Source organism: Malania oleifera, chromosome 2 (assembly GCF_029873635.1).
Source record: "Malania oleifera isolate guangnan ecotype guangnan chromosome 2, ASM2987363v1, whole genome shotgun sequence".
In the NCBI taxonomy this organism is placed as follows: Eukaryota; Viridiplantae; Streptophyta; class Magnoliopsida; order Santalales; family Ximeniaceae; genus Malania; species Malania oleifera.
In genome coordinates, this window is record NC_080418.1 from 150,721,531 (window position 1) to 150,743,394 (window position 21,864).

Consider the following 21,864-nt stretch of genomic DNA (forward strand, 5'->3'; position numbering starts at 1 on the left):
TGTGAAACTAAGATAAAAGAAAAAATATATTGAGAGAGATAAAAACTTGTATAAAACATTTTTTTGCTTTAAGAGACTTAGGATAGACTAGTGATTAGTTTAGTGGACACTTAAGTCCATTTATGTTAGTGGCATTTGTCAATTAGCTTCTTAATGATCAATTTTTCTCCTTCATCTCAAATTTCATACTTTTTGAACTTTACTTCATTAATGTACCAGAGAAAGAAGCATTATTGTCTGTCTAAATATAATTTTTTCTTCTTGCACTGAAATGATGGATTTGTCAATTTTCCCTCCATCCATGAAATTATTACTAGAAATGTAAAAGAAGCTACACGAGCATGAGCCCACAAAGCCAGAGGATGCAATGGAGGCTTCATTTGGATATCGTCTCATCTTAAGACCATTTGGTCCGAAATTTTTCATATTCACAAATCCTATTCCTAAGAATAGAATGCCATTTTCATAGAAATCTGAATTATCGAAAAAAATAAATCTCCCCAAACAAATACATCAAGAATTTTCAACCTATTAGCCAAAACGACCAGTTAGCCTTATTCCTTTCTGTTAGGAATGATGAATCAAACCCATCTCTTCTGCAATATCACGAGGAACTGATCCAAATCTCAACAAATCTCAATAAATCGTCCTGCCAAATTCAAGAGAACTTAGCTTATTTATTCAAGGAACCAATTACCAATCCCAGACTTGCTTTACCAAAGGAGCTTTAAAATTAGGCTCAAAATCACTTATTGTGAATAAACAAACTCAACCGAGCCTTTAAAAAGCCAAGCATCCGAGTAGTTGATAGAATATCCCTAACCCTAACAAAAAGAAAAGGGGAGAATAAAAAAAAGAAAAAAAGAAAAGAAAATCAGGTGGTTTCTGAGTAAAAAACAAGCCATGAACCATCAAGGGATGGAATTAATAATAATTCTCATAACTCAAGATTGCCAAATGATTGGTCTAGAAAAAGGAATTCGAAGGAATGTTACAAACTTAAACAATAGTGCCATATACATACGACAAAATAAACAAGGCATGACTATGCAGATTTATAGACATGGAGTGTACACCAAAAATTTAAGGTCTGGCATGAAAACCCAGATAATGCAAAATCAGCCCTCAAATCTTCCAGGCACGAGCTTTGGTACGAGTTCCATATTTAGCTTTAAAAAACTCTACAACCTTCGCATTTCTTTGTTTCTGCGCAAAAGGAAAAACATCAATCCCCAAACATGTGAATGGTGTCATCATAATTTGGCTTTGAAGGAAAATAAAGTGCAGGGAAAGATGAACAGAAGTTCACCTTCCATCTGTTCAGATGAGCTGTTAAATGCACTTTGATCCTCTATTTTTTCTATGAGCTCCAAGACTCGATGTTTATTACAACAGAGTCTGCAGGATCCTCTGGGAAAATAAAACCTGCATTCAAATGAAGCTTAGCTTCATTGCCCCCATCAATGGATTAAAAGAAGAAAAAAAAAAAACTAAAAGTGTTGCCATGAAAGTATGAAACAAATAAAGCTTTGGAAAAATGTCAAGGAAAAAAATATCAATGAAAGAATGATTATTTTCATACCCATAAATTATTTCCTCAAACTATAACTTGATAGGACTTTCTTCCCATATGGGCTGGTCCGCAGCACAGAAACATGAGGTTTAATGGCCTCCACTAATGCAGCATGAAGAGCTCCCTGCGCAATTAGAGAATATAAAACTCACCTAATTAGATCCATAAAAATCTATTCCCATCACCACCATAACTCAAATACCAGCTAGCTATTAATTTTAATTATCTCTTCTAGCCAGTCAGTTTTATAGACCAACTTTGCTGGGCAAACAATGGCTAATATATATACAAGGCCCATAATTCAAGTCATTATTGAGTTGAATGTTTCTAAAGTTTGATATTTACTTTAAATTATTATGCTATCAAATTTTAAAATGTGTCATGTAGGAAGGTAAAACTAGAAGACTATTCATAAAAGAACATTTATTGAACAGAAAAAGCATCAAATGCTACCAAGTATGACAGCTGTAATAACAGTCATTAACAGCAAGTAAAACCCAACAAAAATTACTTCAATCACCACAAAAGGAGCAAAGGGTGCATAACGCCTGAAGCTCTTTCCCTAAAGCATATGATCATTAACAAATCAGTTTCCATATACAACTTAGTATGATCATAAACAAAACTGCTGAGGGTCGTTGTTGCATAACCCCAGAAGCTCTTTACTCGTGCATTGACATGATAATAAACAAATCAGTTTCCATAAAACAGAAAAACAATGACTATATGGGTGTATTTTCTAACCTTCGAATAATTTAATGCTGCTTGGATAACATAATTTCCATATGGATCTTGCATGATTTGATCTAACCGTGGATTATTTATTAGCTCCTGAATAATACCCAAGCGGCATTCTTCTCCTGCATATTTCAGGCATTTCTCAACCACATTACTGCTACATTTCTGCACGGACAGGTCCCCATAATTGCCTTCCAGTTGGCCAAGTATATCCATGGTTGCCCATGGAACCTGAAGCTCAAAGACAAACTGAACAACATAGTTCCTGCACAGTTGAAGTTAAGATTTATAAACAATTGTATAGATTCAAACATGAACATAAAAAGGGAGCATCTGAAACGACCAAGTAAAAACCTCAGGGAGATTCAAGGAAAAAAGAATAACAACACTTTTTACATATAATATGTTTTGAAGATGGGAGAGTTAAAAGAATAAAGGGAAGAATAAATACAGTACCCAAACGGATCCTGGGATAGAATTAGAGCATTTGACGTGATCTCACAAATCAAACGGCGTCTTTGTTCACCATCAGAATGACTAAGACATTTTTGAAGCACACAGCAGCCATGACGGTCTGTTGCAAGCTCGACACAATTAGCAGTCGCAGCTTCAAAAAGGAACTGCAACAGAGACCATCACCAGTTTCCATTCAATGTCACAAATTTGCTTCAAATAGCACATTTTTTTTCCAAAAAGCAGGAATACCAGTTAATGATTCAGCAAGTAAGAAACGAAAAAAATGATGGAAGACAATAAATTAATAAATTGTCTGAAATCATTTAAGAAACAACTTCAGTTTGCTTTCCATGTAATCATCAACAAAAACGATCAATTAAAATCATAAACAATTCAAATGATCTATACAGAAAAACAAAAACAAAAAAAATCCCAGTGCCAAGAAAATTTTCTTTTAGTGCAAAGACAACATTGCTAATGCTCCAAACTTTTTCCCACTGCATTTAACATTGTTTTATTTGAAATAACCAAACTTGTCCACCACATTCTTTGTGACTAAAACCTGGTTTTCAGAATGTAGGATAACCTGAATGCCAATGAATTTGCAAGGATGGATCATCTGAGAGGTAACTGAAGAGTGTAACTTGAGCTAATTATAACTTTTTGACACAATTTGATCATTATGATGCAGAATTACTATTATAACATTATAAGGCAGTTATCTTGAGAGTTGGAATAAATATTAATGCACCTAGGGAGCAAAATCCAAACATCTAACCAGCAGTCAACAGTTGCCCAAATTGTCTATTCTGATATGACACTAAGCAATAAATCAAAGCTAAAGCAAGAAAGCAGACAATTGAAAACACAAGGAAATATTTATTGACCACAAAGACGGGGGGATATTGCCCCCCAACTGGGCATGTGGTGCAGCTGATTGCAATTTGTCACAACGTCCCCGAGAAGGGTCTAGAATGGAGAGGAATAATAATATTGAAAGTTCAAACTAACCTGTTATTTAACTAGGTGCGGTTAGTTCACCTAATTACTACTATTCTCTAAGATTTTTAAAGACTCTTTTCACTCAAATTTGATGATTTTATTTGATTATTATCTATATATATATATATATATATATATATATACATATATATTCTATTTTTGTGTGTGTGCGTCCTAATGATTTAACAAAGGTAAAGAGGTATTTCAAACCTCACCTACATTAATACTGAGGGGGTTTATCTAACAAGACCCTCTCCTTTGGAGGTCTTATTAGACATTCCTAAATCACACTTTATTTTTCATTTTTCCTTTAAATTTGTTATTATTTATTTCTTTATTTTAAAGGAGTTAATTAAAGACCATTAGATTCAATTTAGGATGATTCATAATTAATTATCATTCATAGAACGGGTGTGTAGGGGTAAGAGGTGCAAGTACTTTCTTCTCGCATAACTGAACTCCCGATCCCAACTTTGATAAAAGAAGATTGAGACTATTGTTTCCTTGGCCTAAAATTAGCTTAAAGACCAATCAACGAGTAGTAATTAGGTGAACTAACCACACCTAGGTAAATAATAGGTTAATGGCGACTCCTTTGAACTTTCAATATTATTATTTCTCGCCATTCCGACCCCTCTCCGAGACGTTGTGACATAGTTCATTTATGACTTGAAAGAACAATTACCCACAGTTAATAATAAAAAATAAAAAATTTCAACAACAAAACGCAACTATAAGAAAAAAGAGGATTTGACATTTAGATAGAAGAGGACGTATGTTAATAGGAGAAAAAGAATGCATAATTAAGAGGACAAGAAATCAAAAAGAGAGAATGAAAATAAAATACAGTTATTTTAATGAACCTGTCCAGTCCAGCTGAAAATCCTCAAAACATGTACCCTTCAAACAGCCTCCACTAGAAGCCCAAAGAGATGCTACATATCAAATCTTGTCTCAAAGCAAAGACGGAAACAAGTTTTTCCTAGTGAAAATCTGTGCATTCTGCTCTGACCAAATCCCCAACATAACAGCAAAGAGCACACACCTCCACAAACTTACAGCATCCTTCCTCTTCCCAGACACTATGAAAGAAATCCCCAATAGCTCTATCATCATCTTTGGGCATACCCAGTCCTTACGAACAAAATAATCCAACAATCTATTCTACATGCCCCAAGAAGATGGTGTACAAATTGGTGAAAAACAGTCTCAAAACTCTTAAAACACAAGAAATAACATCTAGGGACGGTGCCTTTGAAGGCTTCCTCCTCCGCAGCATATTGTTGGTGTTAACTCTATCAAGAGCCATAAAACATACAAATGCCATGATCTTAGAAGACACTTCCGTCTTCCAAATATGTCGATGAAGTAGATAAGACATATTAAACTAGATAAGATGACCAAAAATAGAGAAAAGAGGACTTTCAAGAAAATTCATTTGATGAATCCAAAACCCACACCCTAACATCCCTCCTATCAGAAATATGACAATCCTCCAACACATCAAGCAAAGAAGAAAGCTCCTCCAACTCCCTATCATTTAAATCCCTTCACCATCATAAATCAAAAAAGAAAAAAAAATGGCATTATGCACCAAAGAATGACAATAGAGCTGAATAAGGTACTGAATAATACTGAATCCCCCACACATACATCTTACTAGAAGTGTATACAAGAACCAATTCCCAAATTAAACTTGGTCAAAGGAGTAGAGCAAGGGTATTGCAAGATGACCTCCATGGCCTATCATATGAACATCTAAGCCTCATATCAGCATTCCAAGATTCCAACCATTCACCTGCAGGCCAAATGTGCTTTTAATAACTCTGTTCCACATGTGCCACGGGGATTCTAGCTCCAAGGGGAACTGTCATAATCACCCAACAGAAAACACAAAAATTATCCATCCATACATAACTAACCATAAGTCCAACAGTATGGTGTTAACCTGTAGATCACACGTTCAAGTCAAAGGAACAGCCTCTCCCAAAGTGGAAGTAAGGCTGTGTACATCATGCTTTCACCCCCCAAATATCACAGGGGAGCCTTGTGTACTTGGTATTGCATTATATATATGCATATGTTTAAATATATCCAACCATCAACCATAAGTGCAATTGCAATCCATACAGCAGCATGCACTCCAGCAGAATCTGCCATTGTTTGATGGGGTTCCGGCAAGATCTCTAAGGCCAAATCAACACCAAATTTGCCTGTTATTTAGACAACACAACAATATGCTTTTGGTTTTGGAATGTACATAATAGTGAAAATTTTTGAAGCTAGATAATTAGAACCTTACAATCAGAGTAGGAGTTATTTTGTCCGATGACTACTAGATATAGAAGCTCGATAACTATAGGAGAACCATCAGCTCTTCATGAAAATGATGTCGGGAGTTATTATAAGACAATTAAGAGTAATACAAGACCAAGATAATAGTTCTAATTTTAAAAATTTGCATGCTTAATTTAAGAATTTCCATGGAAACTAACCATTACAGTTACTACCATTAATTAACTTTTTTTCCTTCGTCAGAAAAACTTTTGTTTTTCAGCCCACACCCAGGGGCTCCACACGCGCCCAGGGGGGGTGCAGCAGGGGAGGTGGGGGTGAGGTCATTGGTCGGACAGAGGAGGTGTCAATGGTTAATTATCTAATTTATCTCAATCAACCTTTCGGCATGAAGACAAATAACTATAAGAGAACTATACACAAAAGATGCACTTGATGCCTTTACATGACATAAATGGTGATGCTAAAGTGTTAAATTGAGATTGTTGGATATGTAAAAAATATATTACTTCTCTGTTAGAGAATGCCAGTGAATAAGTGACTTGTACACAATAACAACAACAATAACAAGCCTCAAGTCCCACTAAATGGTGTTGGCTACATGAAATTATGAATCCTTTTTCGTCAATTCACACCATCGAGGGCATTTTCTTCAACCAACTTAAGAGCTGTAAGATCCTTACTCACTACCTCATTCCAAATTATTTTAGGTATATCTCTTCCTCTTCTAGTACCATCAACAATAACTAACTCGTTCCTCCACATTGGTGCACTAGTTGGCCTGTGTTTCAAATGCCCAAATCATCTAAGCTGCCTCTTCCTTACCTTATCCTCTAGGAGTGCAATGCCTAACATATTGCAAATATGTTCGTACCTTAATTTATCCTTTAATGTAATACCACTCATCCACTTTAGCATGCACATTTCAGCCACTTCCACTTTTTGAACATATATATATGTATAAAGCCCAAACCCCCCCCCCCCCCCCCTTCTTCTCCTACCCCTACCCCAAAATCCCCCCTCCCTTTCTAAAACAAGGAAGGATCCTCACTAAGCAGATTTGATCCCTAGACCTCCTCAAAGGGAGCCAAGCAACAATCCACTAGACCAACGTCCAAGTTCTTTTGAATATGTTGTTTCTTAGTTGCTCAACATTTTGATCCATAAAGCATGGCTGGTCTTATAGCCATCCTATAGAACTTTTCAACATGACAAAGGGAGAGAGAAGATTTTTTAAAATGACAAAAGAAGCATTTTTCAGGGACTAGTCTTGTAAGTCTTTTTTTGAGCATTTGACCAATTAAAACATGTGCTTCCCGCTTCATAGTTCTACCTGGAAAGCTAACGTCCCCTCAATGATAGGTTTTTATTTGGTTGGTTGCAGCATCAATCTGTTGCAAAATAGAAGGCCTTTTAAGGTTATTTCCAGATTTTTGTTCCCTTTGTTTTGAGAGTTCAGAATCTGTTTCTCACCTGTTCCTTCATTGCTCTTTTTCATGCAGAGTGTGGAATAATCTTTTTGATTTAGTTGGAGATAGTTGGGTGTGTCAGAGTTGATGAAAGATTTTTTGGCTATATCATTTTCAGGTTTTGGGAGAGCTAAAGATGGTTTGGCATTGTGCAGGTGTGCGATTTTTAGAGTTTTGTGGGGGATTTGGTTGGAGCAGAATGCTTGAATTTTTACGGGAACAAGGATGTCTTCTATAGGCGCAACAGTAAGGTTGTCGTCGTGTGACCTGGACAAGGGTTAGAGGCGTGGAAACAGCCTCTTGCAAAAATGCAAGGCAAGGCTGTGTACTATAGACCCATTGTGGTCTGCCCCTTCCCCGGACCCCACATATGCAGGAGCTTTGTGCACCGGGCTGCCCTTTAAGAATGTCCTCCATAACGCTTTAGCATAGGATTCAGTATCTGGCCTTGTTGTGGGCTATTGCAGCAGGATGTTCTAGAGGAGTTTCTTTGTCAGATTTACAGTGTGATTGGCTGGCTGAGCCGTTTTGATTTTTTTTTTTTATAATTTTTTTTTTTGTTTTTTGTTCTTTGATCTTCTAAGGAGGATTTCTTATGCTCATGCTCCTTGTTTTACTTCTTGATCTCCTTAAGAAGATCTCTTCTTTTTCAATAAAAAAAAAATTGACAAAAGAAGCACATCAACTAGATTATAGCACATGGCCATGCCACTCGATGTAGAGTAATATGCTACAATGCAGAATATTAGTAAATGAACCAAATGACAAATGAGAAATACAAATGCATTAAAAGAAGAAAATGGGTGAAAGCTGCAGTTCACAAATACCTTGTGATAAAAATAGGTAACTAATGGTTCATTCATCTATCAGGTCATTGATTAAGACTTAAGTTTAAATGGTCAGCAGCATCCTCAAGCCAGCGATAAACAAATAGCGCTCAAAACATCATTTTTCCCTCTTCCAGCAATAAATCCTTTTTCTTATAACATTCTTTCTTTAACTAAATATTCAACCTACTTGAAAATTAAAAGTGAAACACTCCGAGTATGTTTCCAATCTTTGCAAAACCATATAGTTGAGACTTTTCCTAGTGTTGGTGTGATTTATAGAATCTTGCAAGTGCAAGGAACAAATATTTCCAGAGCTGTTGTACATTCTCCAGAGTGTCAGCCAAGTATGTGATGATAGATGTAGGTGTTGGACACCTACATCCATATGTTGCAATACATTAAGGCACTTTACACAACTGTTGAATATATAAACAAATCAAATTCTAACTGAAACAGTCGGACTGTCATCTGACTAATGGTAGATATTTCAAAGCTTAAACATATGGGAGTGCAGTGATACATAGTGATCCCACTAACTAATGCAGTTCTAAGGTTCCAAAGTCATGATCTCATTCAGTAGCCTTGAGTATATTATAAACCAAAAAGAAGCATCCTTGTCTTCTAAAAAACTCACTATACTTGTTCAAGCTGATAGAACAGGCACAAAGCATAAAACACAAGATTCTTATTTGGAAAAATTTTCCAGTAAGGAACGGAGGTTAGACAAACAATTATTTCATGAAAAAACTACTAATATCTCAATAAAAAATAAACATTAAATTTTTATGCTTCAACTTATTCGCATGGAAAGGTAAGAAACAGAATATTTCTACAACCCTGTTGTTTTCCGAATAATAAAATAGCATATGCCCTACCCACGCATGTACTTAAAGACAACAAAACACACATAAATGGAGAAACAAGAGTCTTCAAAGATTTGCACTTTAATGTCTCTTATCCATTTTTTGATTCTGTAACTCATAAGCAAAAAAGATCAAGCCCCCTGTAAGGCTACTTTTATTAACAAACTAATTTCAAGAAACAATGGATTTTCAGCTAGGTTATAAATATATTAAAAAACATATGTACAAGCAAGTGTGTATGTGCAAATTTCTCACCTCACTATATTCAGGCAACAAGTACTGCAAACAGCGTTGTGCAACATGGTTACCATTCATGTTTTTCATCAAAGTCACTATACCCGGCTTTAGAGAGGAAACAACCATGGAAAACTGTTCCGGAGTCTTGAGGGTCTCAATAGCCTTCTGAACAGCTCGGGTCCTATATTTGGAAAGAACAACTCAAACCACAACCAAAAAACGGTAACAATACATGAAATGCGCAGAGGAAAGAAAGAGATGGGAAAAGTGGAGGGCAGATTTTTGGAGCAAACCCGTGCACATCACATGAAATTCTAACAAGGTCCCCAGCTTTCCTAGTAATTGCATGAAGAATCTGCATCTGCTGATCCTCATCACAAACCTCGAGCAGCTTCTGGACAAGATAATTCCCAAATGGATCTGTCATGAGCTCAACAATGTGATCTATAATCTCTACGAAAATTTTCTCAACATCTTCAGGTGTTCCCTCCATAAATTTCCTTTGTAAGAATCGACAGCCATTCTGGTCCTTTGCCATCAGATATATTTTACCAGAGACTTCATCCAACAAGTAAGACTGCAGCCTCTGATTGTTATGTTTAACATCTGTTGTCTCAGCCAACAAACCTAGTGAACTGAGACTATCAGAGTGGAAGCATGCAGCATTTGAAGTGGATAAACTGTGACGGAAATTACCATTTGAGAGAGGATTGTGGTTGAAACTATTGACTGATTCATTTCCTCCAATGGTGCCAAACTTGACTGATCTGATTGAGTTCAATCCATGTGATCTTGTTAGAATCTTTTCAGGAAAAAATTGTTTACCAATTTTGTCCAAAATGTGAGGTGTGGTATAATCAGTAGAGGAAATGGCAGGACTGGTTTGATTTAAACCCTTTCTAACAGCATAGCTATTCCAATATGATTTTTGATTACATTGTTCATATTGCTGAGGGACTGGCATCTCATAGTATGGTTGCATTTGTTTCCGACCAATCAGCCTAGTTGACACATTTCCATTTGCTTGAATTGGAGGCCGAGCTTCCAAATTCTGATTCCAAAGTTGTTGCAAGTACAAGTTTTGCTGATGCATCCTATAATATTGTTCCTCTTCCATATGACTCCATGTAATATGAGGCTGGCTTAATTGTTGTGAATGCAAGTATTGGAGTCGAGATTGTGCCTCCAAGAAATATTGCTGCTGATTGGCCATTACAGGGAACTCCACATGAGGGACAGTCATATCTGAGAGAAACTGAAAACCTTGCACTCCATGAGCAAATGGCATGGCACTGGTGAAATTTTGTACGTGCTCAGAGTAACTAAATGGCTGTTTCTTCAGTTCTTGAACATTGAATTTTAACAAATTTGAACATTCACGTCTACTCCTTTCCACATCAAACTCATTAAAACCACCCAACGAACTATTTGGCGACTCTGGAGAGTGAACTGCCATGATCTGAGAATCCATAACAGAAGGAGGTTTCTTTAAGCCATTTGGGTATTGGTCATCAAGCATTACAGTATTATTGACGAGAGATTTATAAACCACAAAATTTGGATTCACAGCATCCACTGTCACTCCTTCGCCAAAGTTCAATTTTGACAATGCAGATGTCAAGGATTGGTCATCAGGCAGATTTTGGCCCTCTTGCCGAAACCTTTTGATGGGTGATTGAAGAACATTATTCACTGGCATCTTTCCATCTTCCACAATACCATAGCTCTGGAGTTTGTCATGGAAAGATCCCTCAGAGGAATTGACACAAACAGGCCTGGGGATTTCATGGGACAAGCTATCATGCAAGGACACCCTTTGGAAATCCTTGGAGGAGGTGTTTAGTCCAGAGTCCTCAGAATGTGGGTTCCCAGAAGTGACAGTTGGTATCTCACCAAGAAGTATTTCTAATTCATCAAACTCCGGTTCATTCCTTCTTTCTCCCATTTTGTTAACTGCAGAAACAGAGCAATCTACACTGAGCAATGCAGATCCACAAAGAAACCATTCAATGCAAATAGATTCTCTATTATTTAAAAGAAAATGTCCTATGAAAGGAACCCATCAAATTTTAAACTAACTGTACACAAAACCATAAACAAAAATATTATCAATTCAACGAACTAAAACACGGCTACACAGCAAGCTCCTGAAATTGTTTTCTATCAAAATTTAATAAACCAAAAATCTGATGAAAACCCATTAATCCAAACATCATCCGCCATTATTGCTAATTTGTAAGAACCATTAACTTAATCGCCCAAAAAATAAAAATCAACTTTGTTCCTTTACTAATATACTAATGCCCAGAATTGAAACACATCCCTTGAATCGACCAATCCATTTATGGAATTACAATTATAAAAGCATAAATAAAAGTATATACACTAACATACGAGCGTCAGCGAACACCGACAAATTCAAAATACTAGAAAAGCGATCAATGCCAAAACCCCAGCTCGAAACCAGAGTTCAAACAAAACAGTAGGATCGTCTTCGTCGTCGTTGGAGTCATCAGGCCAACCCAGTCGAGTCTTTCCTCGATTTTCACGTCTAATATAAAAAGAAAAAAAAAAAGTAGAATCGGGATTTTCTACATAAAATAAAACCCTTGTAAACAGAGCTCGATCAAACACAATCAGTAGGCGAAATGTGCCAAAACCCAAAACCCAGAAAGCCCCGATCATCAAAACCAAACCTCAAAACGGCAAAACAAACAAGTGGGTAATTTTGAAAACACGAGAAAAATTCCCAAAAAACAATTATTAGAGAAAATACCAAAAAAGCATAAACGAAATAAGCCAGCCCATAGAGTGAGAAGAAAGTTGATGATTAACGTCAAACGGAGACATACCAGTAACAGAAGCGCCGGCATTAGAGAGATGATGAACCCATGGCCAATGGGACTGATTGGTAGTAAAAGAAAAGAAAACAAAAAGAAGGTTTTGGAGCAGAATTCGGAGAAAAGGAAGGTTTTGGGTCAGGTCAGGAGAAGAGGCGGCGTGGGGAGGAAGGAGAGATTATCAAAGGAATAGAGAGAGAGAGAGAGAGAGAGATGACATTGGCATATCACAAACACCAAACAACACACCAACTACAAGCTATAGGCAATTACCATACCCATGCATGGTTCCTCCTTTTTCCTCTGCTTCCCTGTGGTCTGTTTGGTACGTTTTTGGTTTTTGGTTTTTGGTCTTCTCTTTCATTTCATGTATTTACATATACATATAAGTAGAATAATAATGTTGCAATTTGATTCATGTTCAACTTCAGATTCTTCAATAAATTTTTTCTCTTTCTTTTTTAATTTCCACATCCATCCTTTTGCTACTGCCATTCCCCTGCTGAGTTTTTGTGCCTCATTTTTTTTTCATTGCTCCAAAAGTATGTAAAAACATTTGTTTTTCCTTTTTATTTGGTGATAGGCTCACATTCATCCAAATTATATTTATTATAATTTTTTAAAAAAAAGATATATTAATCCAATTCAAATTTTACTTACAAATTCGATGCTCATATTTCTCGTCCTCACATCTAAATTATATAATACACATATGTATGGGCGCTTATGCACTCTATTTCTATGTACTAAAATTTACAATTACCTAATATTGGGTATGTTAAAATGGGATGAATTGAAAGTGAAATAAAATTTATATATATATATATATATATAAAGACAAAATGTAAAAATATAAAGACAAAATTATATCCTATTTCGATCTTTGGTCTTTATATTTTTTATTCATTCAAAAGAATCTATAGATTTTTCATTAGAACTTATAATTTGTTTGGTATGAAGAATGGAATGAAATATTTTTTACCATATGATTTTTTGTTCCATTGATACGGGCAAACATAAAGGGACAAATTTTTCATGAAAAGGAAAAAAGAATGTAACCTGCTATTCATTCGTTGTCCACTTAACACAAATGTTTTTCTAACTTTTTAAATTGCTGCAATGAAAACAAATGATGTTTGGACAACTTTTACCGACATATTTTGTATTTGTTGAGGAAAAAAAAGATACTCGTAAATTTTTTTTTTTTTTTTTTTTTCAATTTGTAATTTCAAAAAAAAATTACATAATTTTAATATTATGAAAAAAAATTAGAAAATATATTTTGCAATCCTTCTATTGATTTTTTTTTTTTATAAATGATAAAAAAAATAAAAGTTAGTGTGATATTTTTTTTTAGTTTAAATTAAAAATAAAATTGTTGAACAATTGAATTGGATCTAATTCCCAGTGTAGCTATGATGTCTCCGAGATCCTTGCATCTCTATTAGATAGTTAGTTAAAGATATTATATTTGAGGTTTACTTGGAAATTCAAAAAGAAAAAAAGTATTGATTTTTGTTTTGTTCATTAGGGTTTATCTTAGGGAAAATCAATATATTGAGAAATAGAAATGGGAATGCTTCGTGGGGATTGCATTTCATGAATTACCAATATTACAAATTGGAACAAATGACATGCACCGCCATCAGGGTCCATTTGGATTAAGGAATTTGGTAGGAAAATGAGAAGGAAATTCACTTTGTATTATATATTTTTATTTATATCAAATACTACTAAAAATACAAACAAAAGAAATTGGATTCCTTTCTCTCTTATTTTTTAAGTTCCAAACGAAGCCTTAATGTTGTCCACTAAGAAAAAAAAGGAACAAAGAGATGTGAAGTGAAATAAAAGAAAATGTTCCTCATTCAATTTGTGGTCAATTTTATTTTCCCATAATTTATGTCTTGGAGGAATAGAGGAGAAAAAAAAAAAAAAAAGGCCCTTCCCATTTTCATTTTTTTATTTTTCTTGCCTATTCTATTTATCTCAACTCAATGTAGCAAATCTCCCATTATGTATGGGTCAAATGGAGTAGGTGGGAATAGAATGAAATGGAAACTTGAATAGAAAATTTGAAAAAATCAAGTGGTAATTTTAATTTTCCATTCCATTTGTACAAATAATAGAAAAAAAAATGTAGTCAGGAATGACTAAAATGGCAAATTCTTGGATGTACTTCGTGTTTAGACTTGAAAATTTGCTCCCATTTGGTTCATGGAATCAAATTAGAAACAAAATCAAATTTCAAGAATGGAATCTTATTCCTAAGTATGGCTTCCGAAATCAAAGGCGCAATAATATCGCATCAATTATAGACAAATCCAAATGAATGTCACCGTATGAGCATAAATGAATGGGGGCAAGTGCACAAAATGAGAAAAAAATATATATAGAGATTAGTTAAACAAGAGAAAAGAGGGGAGCTATGAGTAGAAAATATTGATGACCCGAAATTCTATTATTTATAAACCTTCCTCTCAAGTCAAATCGAAGCCTAGAGCCACCATACAAAATTTTGCCAACAATTAATTGCAAAGTCGATGTTATAAACAACTCCTTCCACCCACTTGAAATTTCTTCGATCACACTTCAAAAATATGCAAGCTTGATTACTCCATATTTTAAAAAATCTTAAATTTGAATTTGAATATCTACGTAAATGCGTTTAAGCTCTCAAAAAAAATTGAGAAAGAAAAAAAATATATCAAGAAATTCATGCCCCATCTCAGCTATTTGAAGCATGACACATGGTGCGCACTGGTTTGGATTGATCTGGGAGAGAATGATTGTAAAGCATGATAACAGGGCGCACTCCTGAAGACACATGCTATTATGATCTTTTAAAGAAATAGGGATTATTATTATTCTACTACAAACGTGACTATTTCCCTTTTCCCAATGAAAACATGCTCTGCCTTTTGCCGCCCCTGTATTCACGCATACATGTAGTAAAACGTAGCAGCCTGCTCCCACTGGGCCACTGCTGCTAGCGTAGTCTAATATTTTCTTGTTTCTTAGACTTTATTTATTTGATGACTATATAGAAGTTACCTGCATCAGAAATGAAGCTGTGTACATTTAACCCTACTTCATAACCTACCCTGCCTTTTCTTTTTTCAGCTGCCCCAGGCATCACATTTGCCTCCAAAAGCAAAACACCTTCCCTTACGCCTCATTTTGAAACCAAGCTGCTCCCCCAAGATGAATAGTCTATAGTTACTACTGTTTTAATTACTAAAAACCTAATTTCACTTGCTGCCATATCATTTTGAACCTACAAGAAGGAATCAAGAACTAACAATGCAGAACTGTCCATCCAGTTTCCATGCAATAAAAACAGAAAACAGCGCAAAAAATGGTAATCCAAGCCTAGCATCAACAATCAACCCGAATTTGTAGTGAAAAGACTCGAAGCAGATGGGGAGGAAAGCAGAAAGATAAATAATATATGGGCATCTCAAATAAGAGAGAACTTGAAAGGGGGTAAAGGGGGGCAAGGGAAAAAGAGGGCATGGGCAGGTTGAATTTTCTTCTACACTCAAAATGTTTTCAAGATATCTGCAATTGTATATTCTTGCATCATATGCCGTATCCCAGCACCCTATTCCTTGCTGAGATTTCAATTTCTAAGATGCTTCAACAACAAAGTATACAAAAATCAAGCCCCATTACCAGCACATGAACAACCAAGGCTCCAACCATGCTCATTTCTTGCTCTCTGGATCTTTGCTCAACCCGCCTCATCAATAGCCATATCCTGTCAGAACAAGGAAGAAAACAACTAGGGTTAAATTAAATACATTAGGAAACTAAGACAAGGAAAACAGTACTCAAACAGAGCATCAGGAACTCAGAATTATGCATTCTGTTATCGACCAAAACCTGAATTGTCCATTGGGTTTCCAGCAGCCACAGGCTCGGGTTCCTTGATCTCAACCACCACACAATCGGACATCAAGAAAGTTTTAGCTACTGATGCTGCATGCTCCAGGCAACATCTCACCACCTGAATCCAGAAAATTGTGAGTCCATTTACTTCTATAACAACACTAAACACATCCAGCTCTATGCTAGTGCAAGGGCATTTTGAATGATGCACTTGCTTCGACACTCCTCAAAACACTCTTTCAAGAGAAAAAAATGAACTTGTGTAGGATGATAGTAATTAAAGGAATTCAAACAAAACAAATGCAGTGACACATTAAAATGCAGACTGTCAATGAAAATATCTGAAGAAAGAAACAAATCAACCCTAAAATCCTCCAAAAGAAGGGATACCACTTCAGATTTCAAACACACACAATCAGATGGTTCCAATTCTTTATTACTCTAAATTATCCATAGTTACTTGCAACTAACAATGTCTCATTGAAAGCTTTAAAGAGTGGAATCAGATTAATCCACATTATCTAGTTTAACTAGTAATCCACAACAACTGCAGTCATCTACTCAATGTCGAATTATAACGTGCCTCCTTCAAGGCCTGCTTCTAGTGCATCAGAAGGCCACCAATTGCCAACAACTCATAAACAAAGTGAAGGAGCCTTTCATCATAGTATAGTCTACACTGATTTCAAACAACATGCTGCCTCAGCAGCAAAAGTGGGTTCTTGATATTGTAAGACACAGTGGTCCACCCATAAACTAATCCATATAAAACGAAACAGTGCAAACTCACTTTTGTTGGATCAATAATGCCAGCAGCCATTAAATCTTCATAATTTCCAGTTGCAGCATTGTATCCATATTTTGGATTGTCACTTGAAAGCACCTGAACATAAATTTATATGGAGTGTCGTGATAAATAAATAAACAGAAATCCCATTCATCAGTAAGCCAACAATTGAATACATACCTTCTCACTGACAACACTTCCATTAACACCAGCATTCTTGGCAATTAACTTCAGAGGATAACTCAAAGCTCTCTTGACAATATCTGCTCCAACCTGCAAACCATTCACAAGGTGGCGATTCCAACATTTAGAATACTGACAATCTTCACATGTTGGCATCCAATTCTAATACCTATTTCTATTAAGCCATTTAAATACTTGAAATATATGAATATCAATTTCTAACACAAACTGAAAGTACCAGCAGGAAAGAATTTTAAAACACTAAACGAGTCTAATGATAAACAACACCCTAAATTACCTTCTCCTCATCATTATCAAGGTTGCCCTTGATGGCATCCACTTTTGAAGCAAGTCTCAGCAGGGTACATCCACCCCCAACTACAATACCTTCCTCGACAGCAGCCTGAAATCACGACAGAAACAAGTTCAATGCTCTTCATGACTCCATGTTACCCTAAATTTGAAATGGGAATAACTTGCCTAGAACAAACCAATTAAGCCTTTATGTTTCATGGATGGCATTACCTTTGTTGCATTTAACGCATCTTCAACCCTCAGTTTCTTTTCTTTCAGTTCAGTCTCAGTTTGTGCTCCAACCTTCAACAAATCAAATAAGAAATTAAGAGTTTATGTATAGGTATCTCAACTTATTTCTTAAATCATTTCTACTAAAAATGAATGCAACCTCTTACCTGAATCACAGCAACACCGCCTGATAATTTTGCAATTCTTTCATTCAATTTCTCCTTCTCATAGTCTTGCTCTGCAACCTGCACAAAATGCTTTCATGATTAGCATCAACAATATTAAGAAAACTGAGCAAGGACAGACAAGCATGTGAATGTGTGTGTGTGACTGTGAGAGAGAGAGAGAGAGAGAGAGATGCACCTCAATAAGGTTTCTAATTTGCGCAACTCGTTTATTTACTACTTCCTGGGTGCTTCCATCCCCAACAACTGTTGTAGCATCCTTGGTAAGCACTACCTTGGCAGCATGGCCGAGGACTTCCTTGTCTGCTTTGTCTAAGGTAAGCCCCACTTCATCTCGGATCACAGTTCCTGCATGCCAATGATGCAAAAACTCTCAATGAAATAAGTTGGAGACAAAATAATGCATATTGAAAACACAATGTGCCCATATGAAGATCCCCCACAAATCAAGAACCAAATAAGAAATTGTGTAGATTATAGTTCATGTGCTGACCTCCAGTCAAAATGGCAATATCATCAAGGTATTGGCTCTTGCGCTCTCCAAAACCAGGAGCTTTAAGTGCAGCGATTTTCAGTGCCCCTCGAAGCTTGTTCACCACAAGAGTAGCTAAAGCCTCCTGTTCAATGTCTTCTGCTATGATCAAAATTGGGTACCCACCTCTGATAGCATCTTCCAGAACGTTAATAAGATCTCTTGCATTCGTTATTTTCTTGTCAACAAGAAGCAACTGCAATAGACAAAATCCAAAATTAGAAAACAAGAACTATCTAAAATGTATTTGTTCTAAAATTTTGCCAAACATTGGATCGACTCAACAAGTTCGCCATGGTGCATACCTTGCAGTTCTCATATTCAACTGCCATCTTCTCACTATCAGTGACAAAGTAAGGTGAGATATAACCACGATCAAATTGCATCCCCTCAACAACATAGAGGCTGTTCTCTGCACTTTTTCCCTCTTCAAGAGTCACCACCCCCTTCCGACCCACTTTGCTCATGGCTTCAGCTATCATATTTCCTATTTCATAATTGTTCCCTGCACTAACTGCTGCAACATCTGCTAGTTCACTCTCTTCAACCTGCAATGCCATATTCTATCATTAAATAACAGGCATTATCTAACAAAAACTAGGATATGCCATCAAGTTTTTCCCTTAACAGAACAAATAAGACTAAGAGCTTCCGCTTTCTAAATCTCTTATCAGAGTACAGAGATCATTTAGATTTTACCTCCTTTGACATAGATTTAAGCTCAGACACTAGAGCTTTTGCGGTCTTCTCAATGCCTCGAGTGATTAGAACAGGGTTTGCACCAGCTGCTACCACCTGATCATAGGATCATAGAATATGTTAACAATGCCAAAGATATTTAGATATACTGTAGAAGTTTACCATGCAAAACTGTACAATGAATCTCTCTGCCCATACCTTCACACCTTCCGCAATAAGACCTTGGGCAAGCACAACAGATGTTGTTGTACCATCCCCAGCCAAGTCATTTGTCTTGGCAGCTGCTTGCCTCACTAACTTAGCACCTATGTTCTCAACTGGGTCCTCCAATTCAACCTACAAGAAAAATATTATCCTCCAGTTCCACATACTTGCGTAATATAATCAAATAAATCAAATAAGAAGTTGAGCTGTCAGTCCTCTAATCGACATCCACGTCCAATCATTATGTTCAATAGGAAAAAAAAAATTCTAGCAAGCACACCTCTTTGGCCACAGTCACGCCATCATTTACAATTTTGGGCGAGCCATACTTGCTCTCTAGAACGACATTCCTGCCTTTGGGACCAAGAGTTACTCCTACTAGATCCGCAAGCTTGTTCACACCAGTCTGAAGCCAAACAACAATAAAATGATAAGGGACCAAAAAAACAGGGGGAGAGGGGCGAGGGTAGTGCACAAAAAAATAAAAAAGAATTTAGAGTCCTATATGCAAACACACTTGCAGCTTCTTAATAGCAGTTCCATCCTTGTTGAAATGCAAATCCTTTGCCATAGCACTAATCTTGGGAGTACGCGTTCTCCTTAGAATCACATTACTCTTCCTACCCAACGAGCTTGAAGAAATGGAAGCAAAAGATGACAACTTGTTCGAAGAAGTTGCGTATTTCTTATCCGCAATATGACCACCAGGGGCAGCCAAGGAGCCAACTGAAGACATGGCTGTAAAAGCAGACGCCATCTAAACCTTAAAAGCAGAAGAAAACTTCATCAGCCTCACCAATGTCGATGAACCAAATCAATCAACAGAGCCAAGATGAAAATCCAGAAATCATGTACATTAAACACCGCAACAAAACATGTGCAGTCATCGTGAATCAAACTAAGGTTAATTATAAGTCAATTGCTGAATAATACAACCGCTTCATGAAAATATTGATACATTAGTTATGATTTATTTTGAAATGAAACCAACCACATGAAACAATTTGGCGAGATTTGCAGACATTGTTAATAGTTTACAGTCTCCTGTCATAAAAATTCTCAGGTGTCTAGCTTCTACTCAGCACTAGCCACTAAGCTCACGGGAGGCCAAAGAAGCCGGTAGAACTACCTAATCACCATCAAAGTTCCAGGATATATATGCATATAAAACAAAATAAACATTATCAGTTCAGTGCCTTCCTAGCAATATAACTGGAAATGACCCAGAAGACAAAAAAAAATAAGGAAAAATAAAATGTAACCCAAATTCCATCTAAGCTCAACTTAGCTCAAACATATTGTTTTGACGTTCAATTCTGTTTAACAACCTCGGGCTTGACTTTTATTTCAATAAGAAATGAAGGAAATTTCATCAGCAAACAATCAGAACCTCGGCATGCGATTAGCAAACAACATAACCACTTAAGCTGCTGAATCGCTATTAAATTCGCGGAACGGGTGGATGTGTGTGCGCGCGTGCATGTGAAACAAAATGAGCAGCAGCAATTCAGTTCCTTCAGGTCAATATGAACGCACAAAACCCCAAAGAACAAAAACAAAGAAAATTCAAATTCCGTTAGCTCCAGCATATTTTTCCATTTCTTCTTCTGGTTTTCAACCTCAGGCTCCATTTTTCCTTCACGAAAACACGTGGAAGAATTGTTCGGAAGCAATGGGAACCTCAGCATGCTAGAAGGGAATTTTGAGAGAGAAAACGATTAAGAAGAGACAGAAGAGAACTTACCGACGAAAAAGAGTAGTCAACGAGAGACGGGGTAGGGTTCAAGGAGCTAGGGTTTATCAGAGAGAGCAGAAGCGAGAGAAGAGTGGGGATTAGGTTGGATACAATATGGAGAAATGGGGAAGAAGAGAAGGGGCCCGTTTGGTTCTTGAAGCTTCGGTTTAATCCAAGCCGTCGGATTGGATTACTAGGCCGTTTTGATTGTCATACGTTGGAACTCTCTAGAACATTGGATACACTTCGTGTGTGTAAATATTGCTCCGCCACACGTGTGTGGATCACTCGCGCTATTGGGTATTGGGTGGTGACGACTCCTCAATCCTCATGATAGCAATTTTTTTTTTTTTTTTTAAATTTACCAAAAGCCTATTCAAACTGCATAGAAAAAAAAATCAAATTAAAATGTAACTTATGCCCATAAAAAAAACCGTATAAAAGTTGTCATATGTTCTTTTCATTTATTTCACATTAGATGTTTATGAACTCTTTTCTATGTCCCGGGATAATGATGTCTTACATATTATGACCTTTACAATAACGGTACTGTCCATAGACAAAATTATTTCGAAATTGAATCTCACTGTCAGTCTATGACTCTATTACCTGTATTTTAAATCTAATATCATTTATTAGTAACTCCACAATTAGATGTGTTGTCGTTATCTTATTTTTTTGCAACAATTTATTGAATTAAAAAACATTTAAATATTCTCGTATCTTTCATATTTTTAAATAACAATTCTTTGGTAAGCCCGTTATAATAAACAAACATCAAGACATGTAAAAATCCATAAGTCTCCAGTAGGGGTGATCA

The 21,864-nt window shown here is 36.2% G+C and overlaps 2 protein-coding genes across 6 annotated transcripts; both read right to left on the reverse strand.

The window, feature by feature from the left end:
• Positions 1-919: 919 nt before the first annotated feature.
• Positions 920-12,685, reverse strand: LOC131149409 (pumilio homolog 12). 5 transcript variants are annotated; one of them, XM_058099837.1, is made up of 9 exons: positions 12,582-12,684; positions 10,160-11,416; positions 9,757-10,090; positions 9,482-9,644; positions 2,768-2,931; positions 2,318-2,576; positions 1,583-1,697; positions 1,310-1,425; positions 920-1,206 (listed from the first exon to the last, which is right to left on the reverse strand). In XM_058099837.1, the coding sequence occupies exons 1-7, from the start codon at positions 12,583-12,585 to the stop codon at positions 1,590-1,592; spliced, it is 2,289 nt and encodes a 762-aa protein (XP_057955820.1). In that variant the 5' UTR covers positions 12,586-12,684; the 3' UTR covers positions 920-1,206; positions 1,310-1,425; positions 1,583-1,589. The 5 variants fall into 5 exon arrangements, with proteins under 5 accessions (XP_057955820.1, XP_057955817.1, XP_057955816.1 ...); XM_058099834.1 differs by having other exon boundaries at positions 1,310-1,446; positions 9,757-11,416; positions 12,582-12,685; XM_058099833.1 differs by having other exon boundaries at positions 9,757-11,416.
• Positions 12,686-15,820: 3,135 nt separating this feature from the next.
• Positions 15,821-21,320, reverse strand: LOC131149411 (ruBisCO large subunit-binding protein subunit beta, chloroplastic). The gene is made up of 15 exons (XM_058099838.1): positions 21,054-21,320; positions 19,827-20,072; positions 19,590-19,715; positions 19,304-19,441; positions 19,106-19,201; positions 18,712-18,954; positions 18,368-18,602; positions 18,053-18,222; positions 17,857-17,934; positions 17,690-17,761; positions 17,463-17,567; positions 17,162-17,254; positions 16,985-17,077; positions 16,189-16,312; positions 15,821-16,063 (listed from the first exon to the last, which is right to left on the reverse strand). Exons 2-15 carry the CDS (start codon positions 20,064-20,066, stop codon positions 16,050-16,052), a joined length of 1,827 nt encoding a protein of 608 aa, XP_057955821.1. The 5' UTR covers positions 20,067-20,072; positions 21,054-21,320; the 3' UTR covers positions 15,821-16,049.
• Between the last annotated feature and the right edge of the window lie 544 nt (positions 21,321-21,864).

Bases quoted from the DNA above. Each gene is read 5' to 3' on its own strand.
- LOC131149409 (XM_058099834.1), bottom strand. The intron at 2,932-9,481 runs GTGAGAAATTTG...TCTCTGTTGCAG, and splicing joins TGTTGCCTGAATATAGTGAG to TTCCTTTTTGAAGCTGCGAC. The intron at 1,698-2,317 runs GTTAGAAAATAC...CTAATTGCGCAG, and splicing joins CAGCATTAAATTATTCGAAG to GGAGCTCTTCATGCTGCATT.
- LOC131149411 (XM_058099838.1), bottom strand. From the start codon at position 20,066: ATGGCGTCTGCTTTTACAGCCATGTCTTCAGTTGGCTCCTTGGCTGCC. The intron at 19,716-19,826 runs GTGTGTTTGCAT...GTTTGGCTTCAG, and splicing joins CTGCTATTAAGAAGCTGCAA to ACTGGTGTGAACAAGCTTGC. The intron at 19,442-19,589 runs GTGTGCTTGCTA...TTTTTCTTGTAG, and splicing joins GCGTGACTGTGGCCAAAGAG to GTTGAATTGGAGGACCCAGT.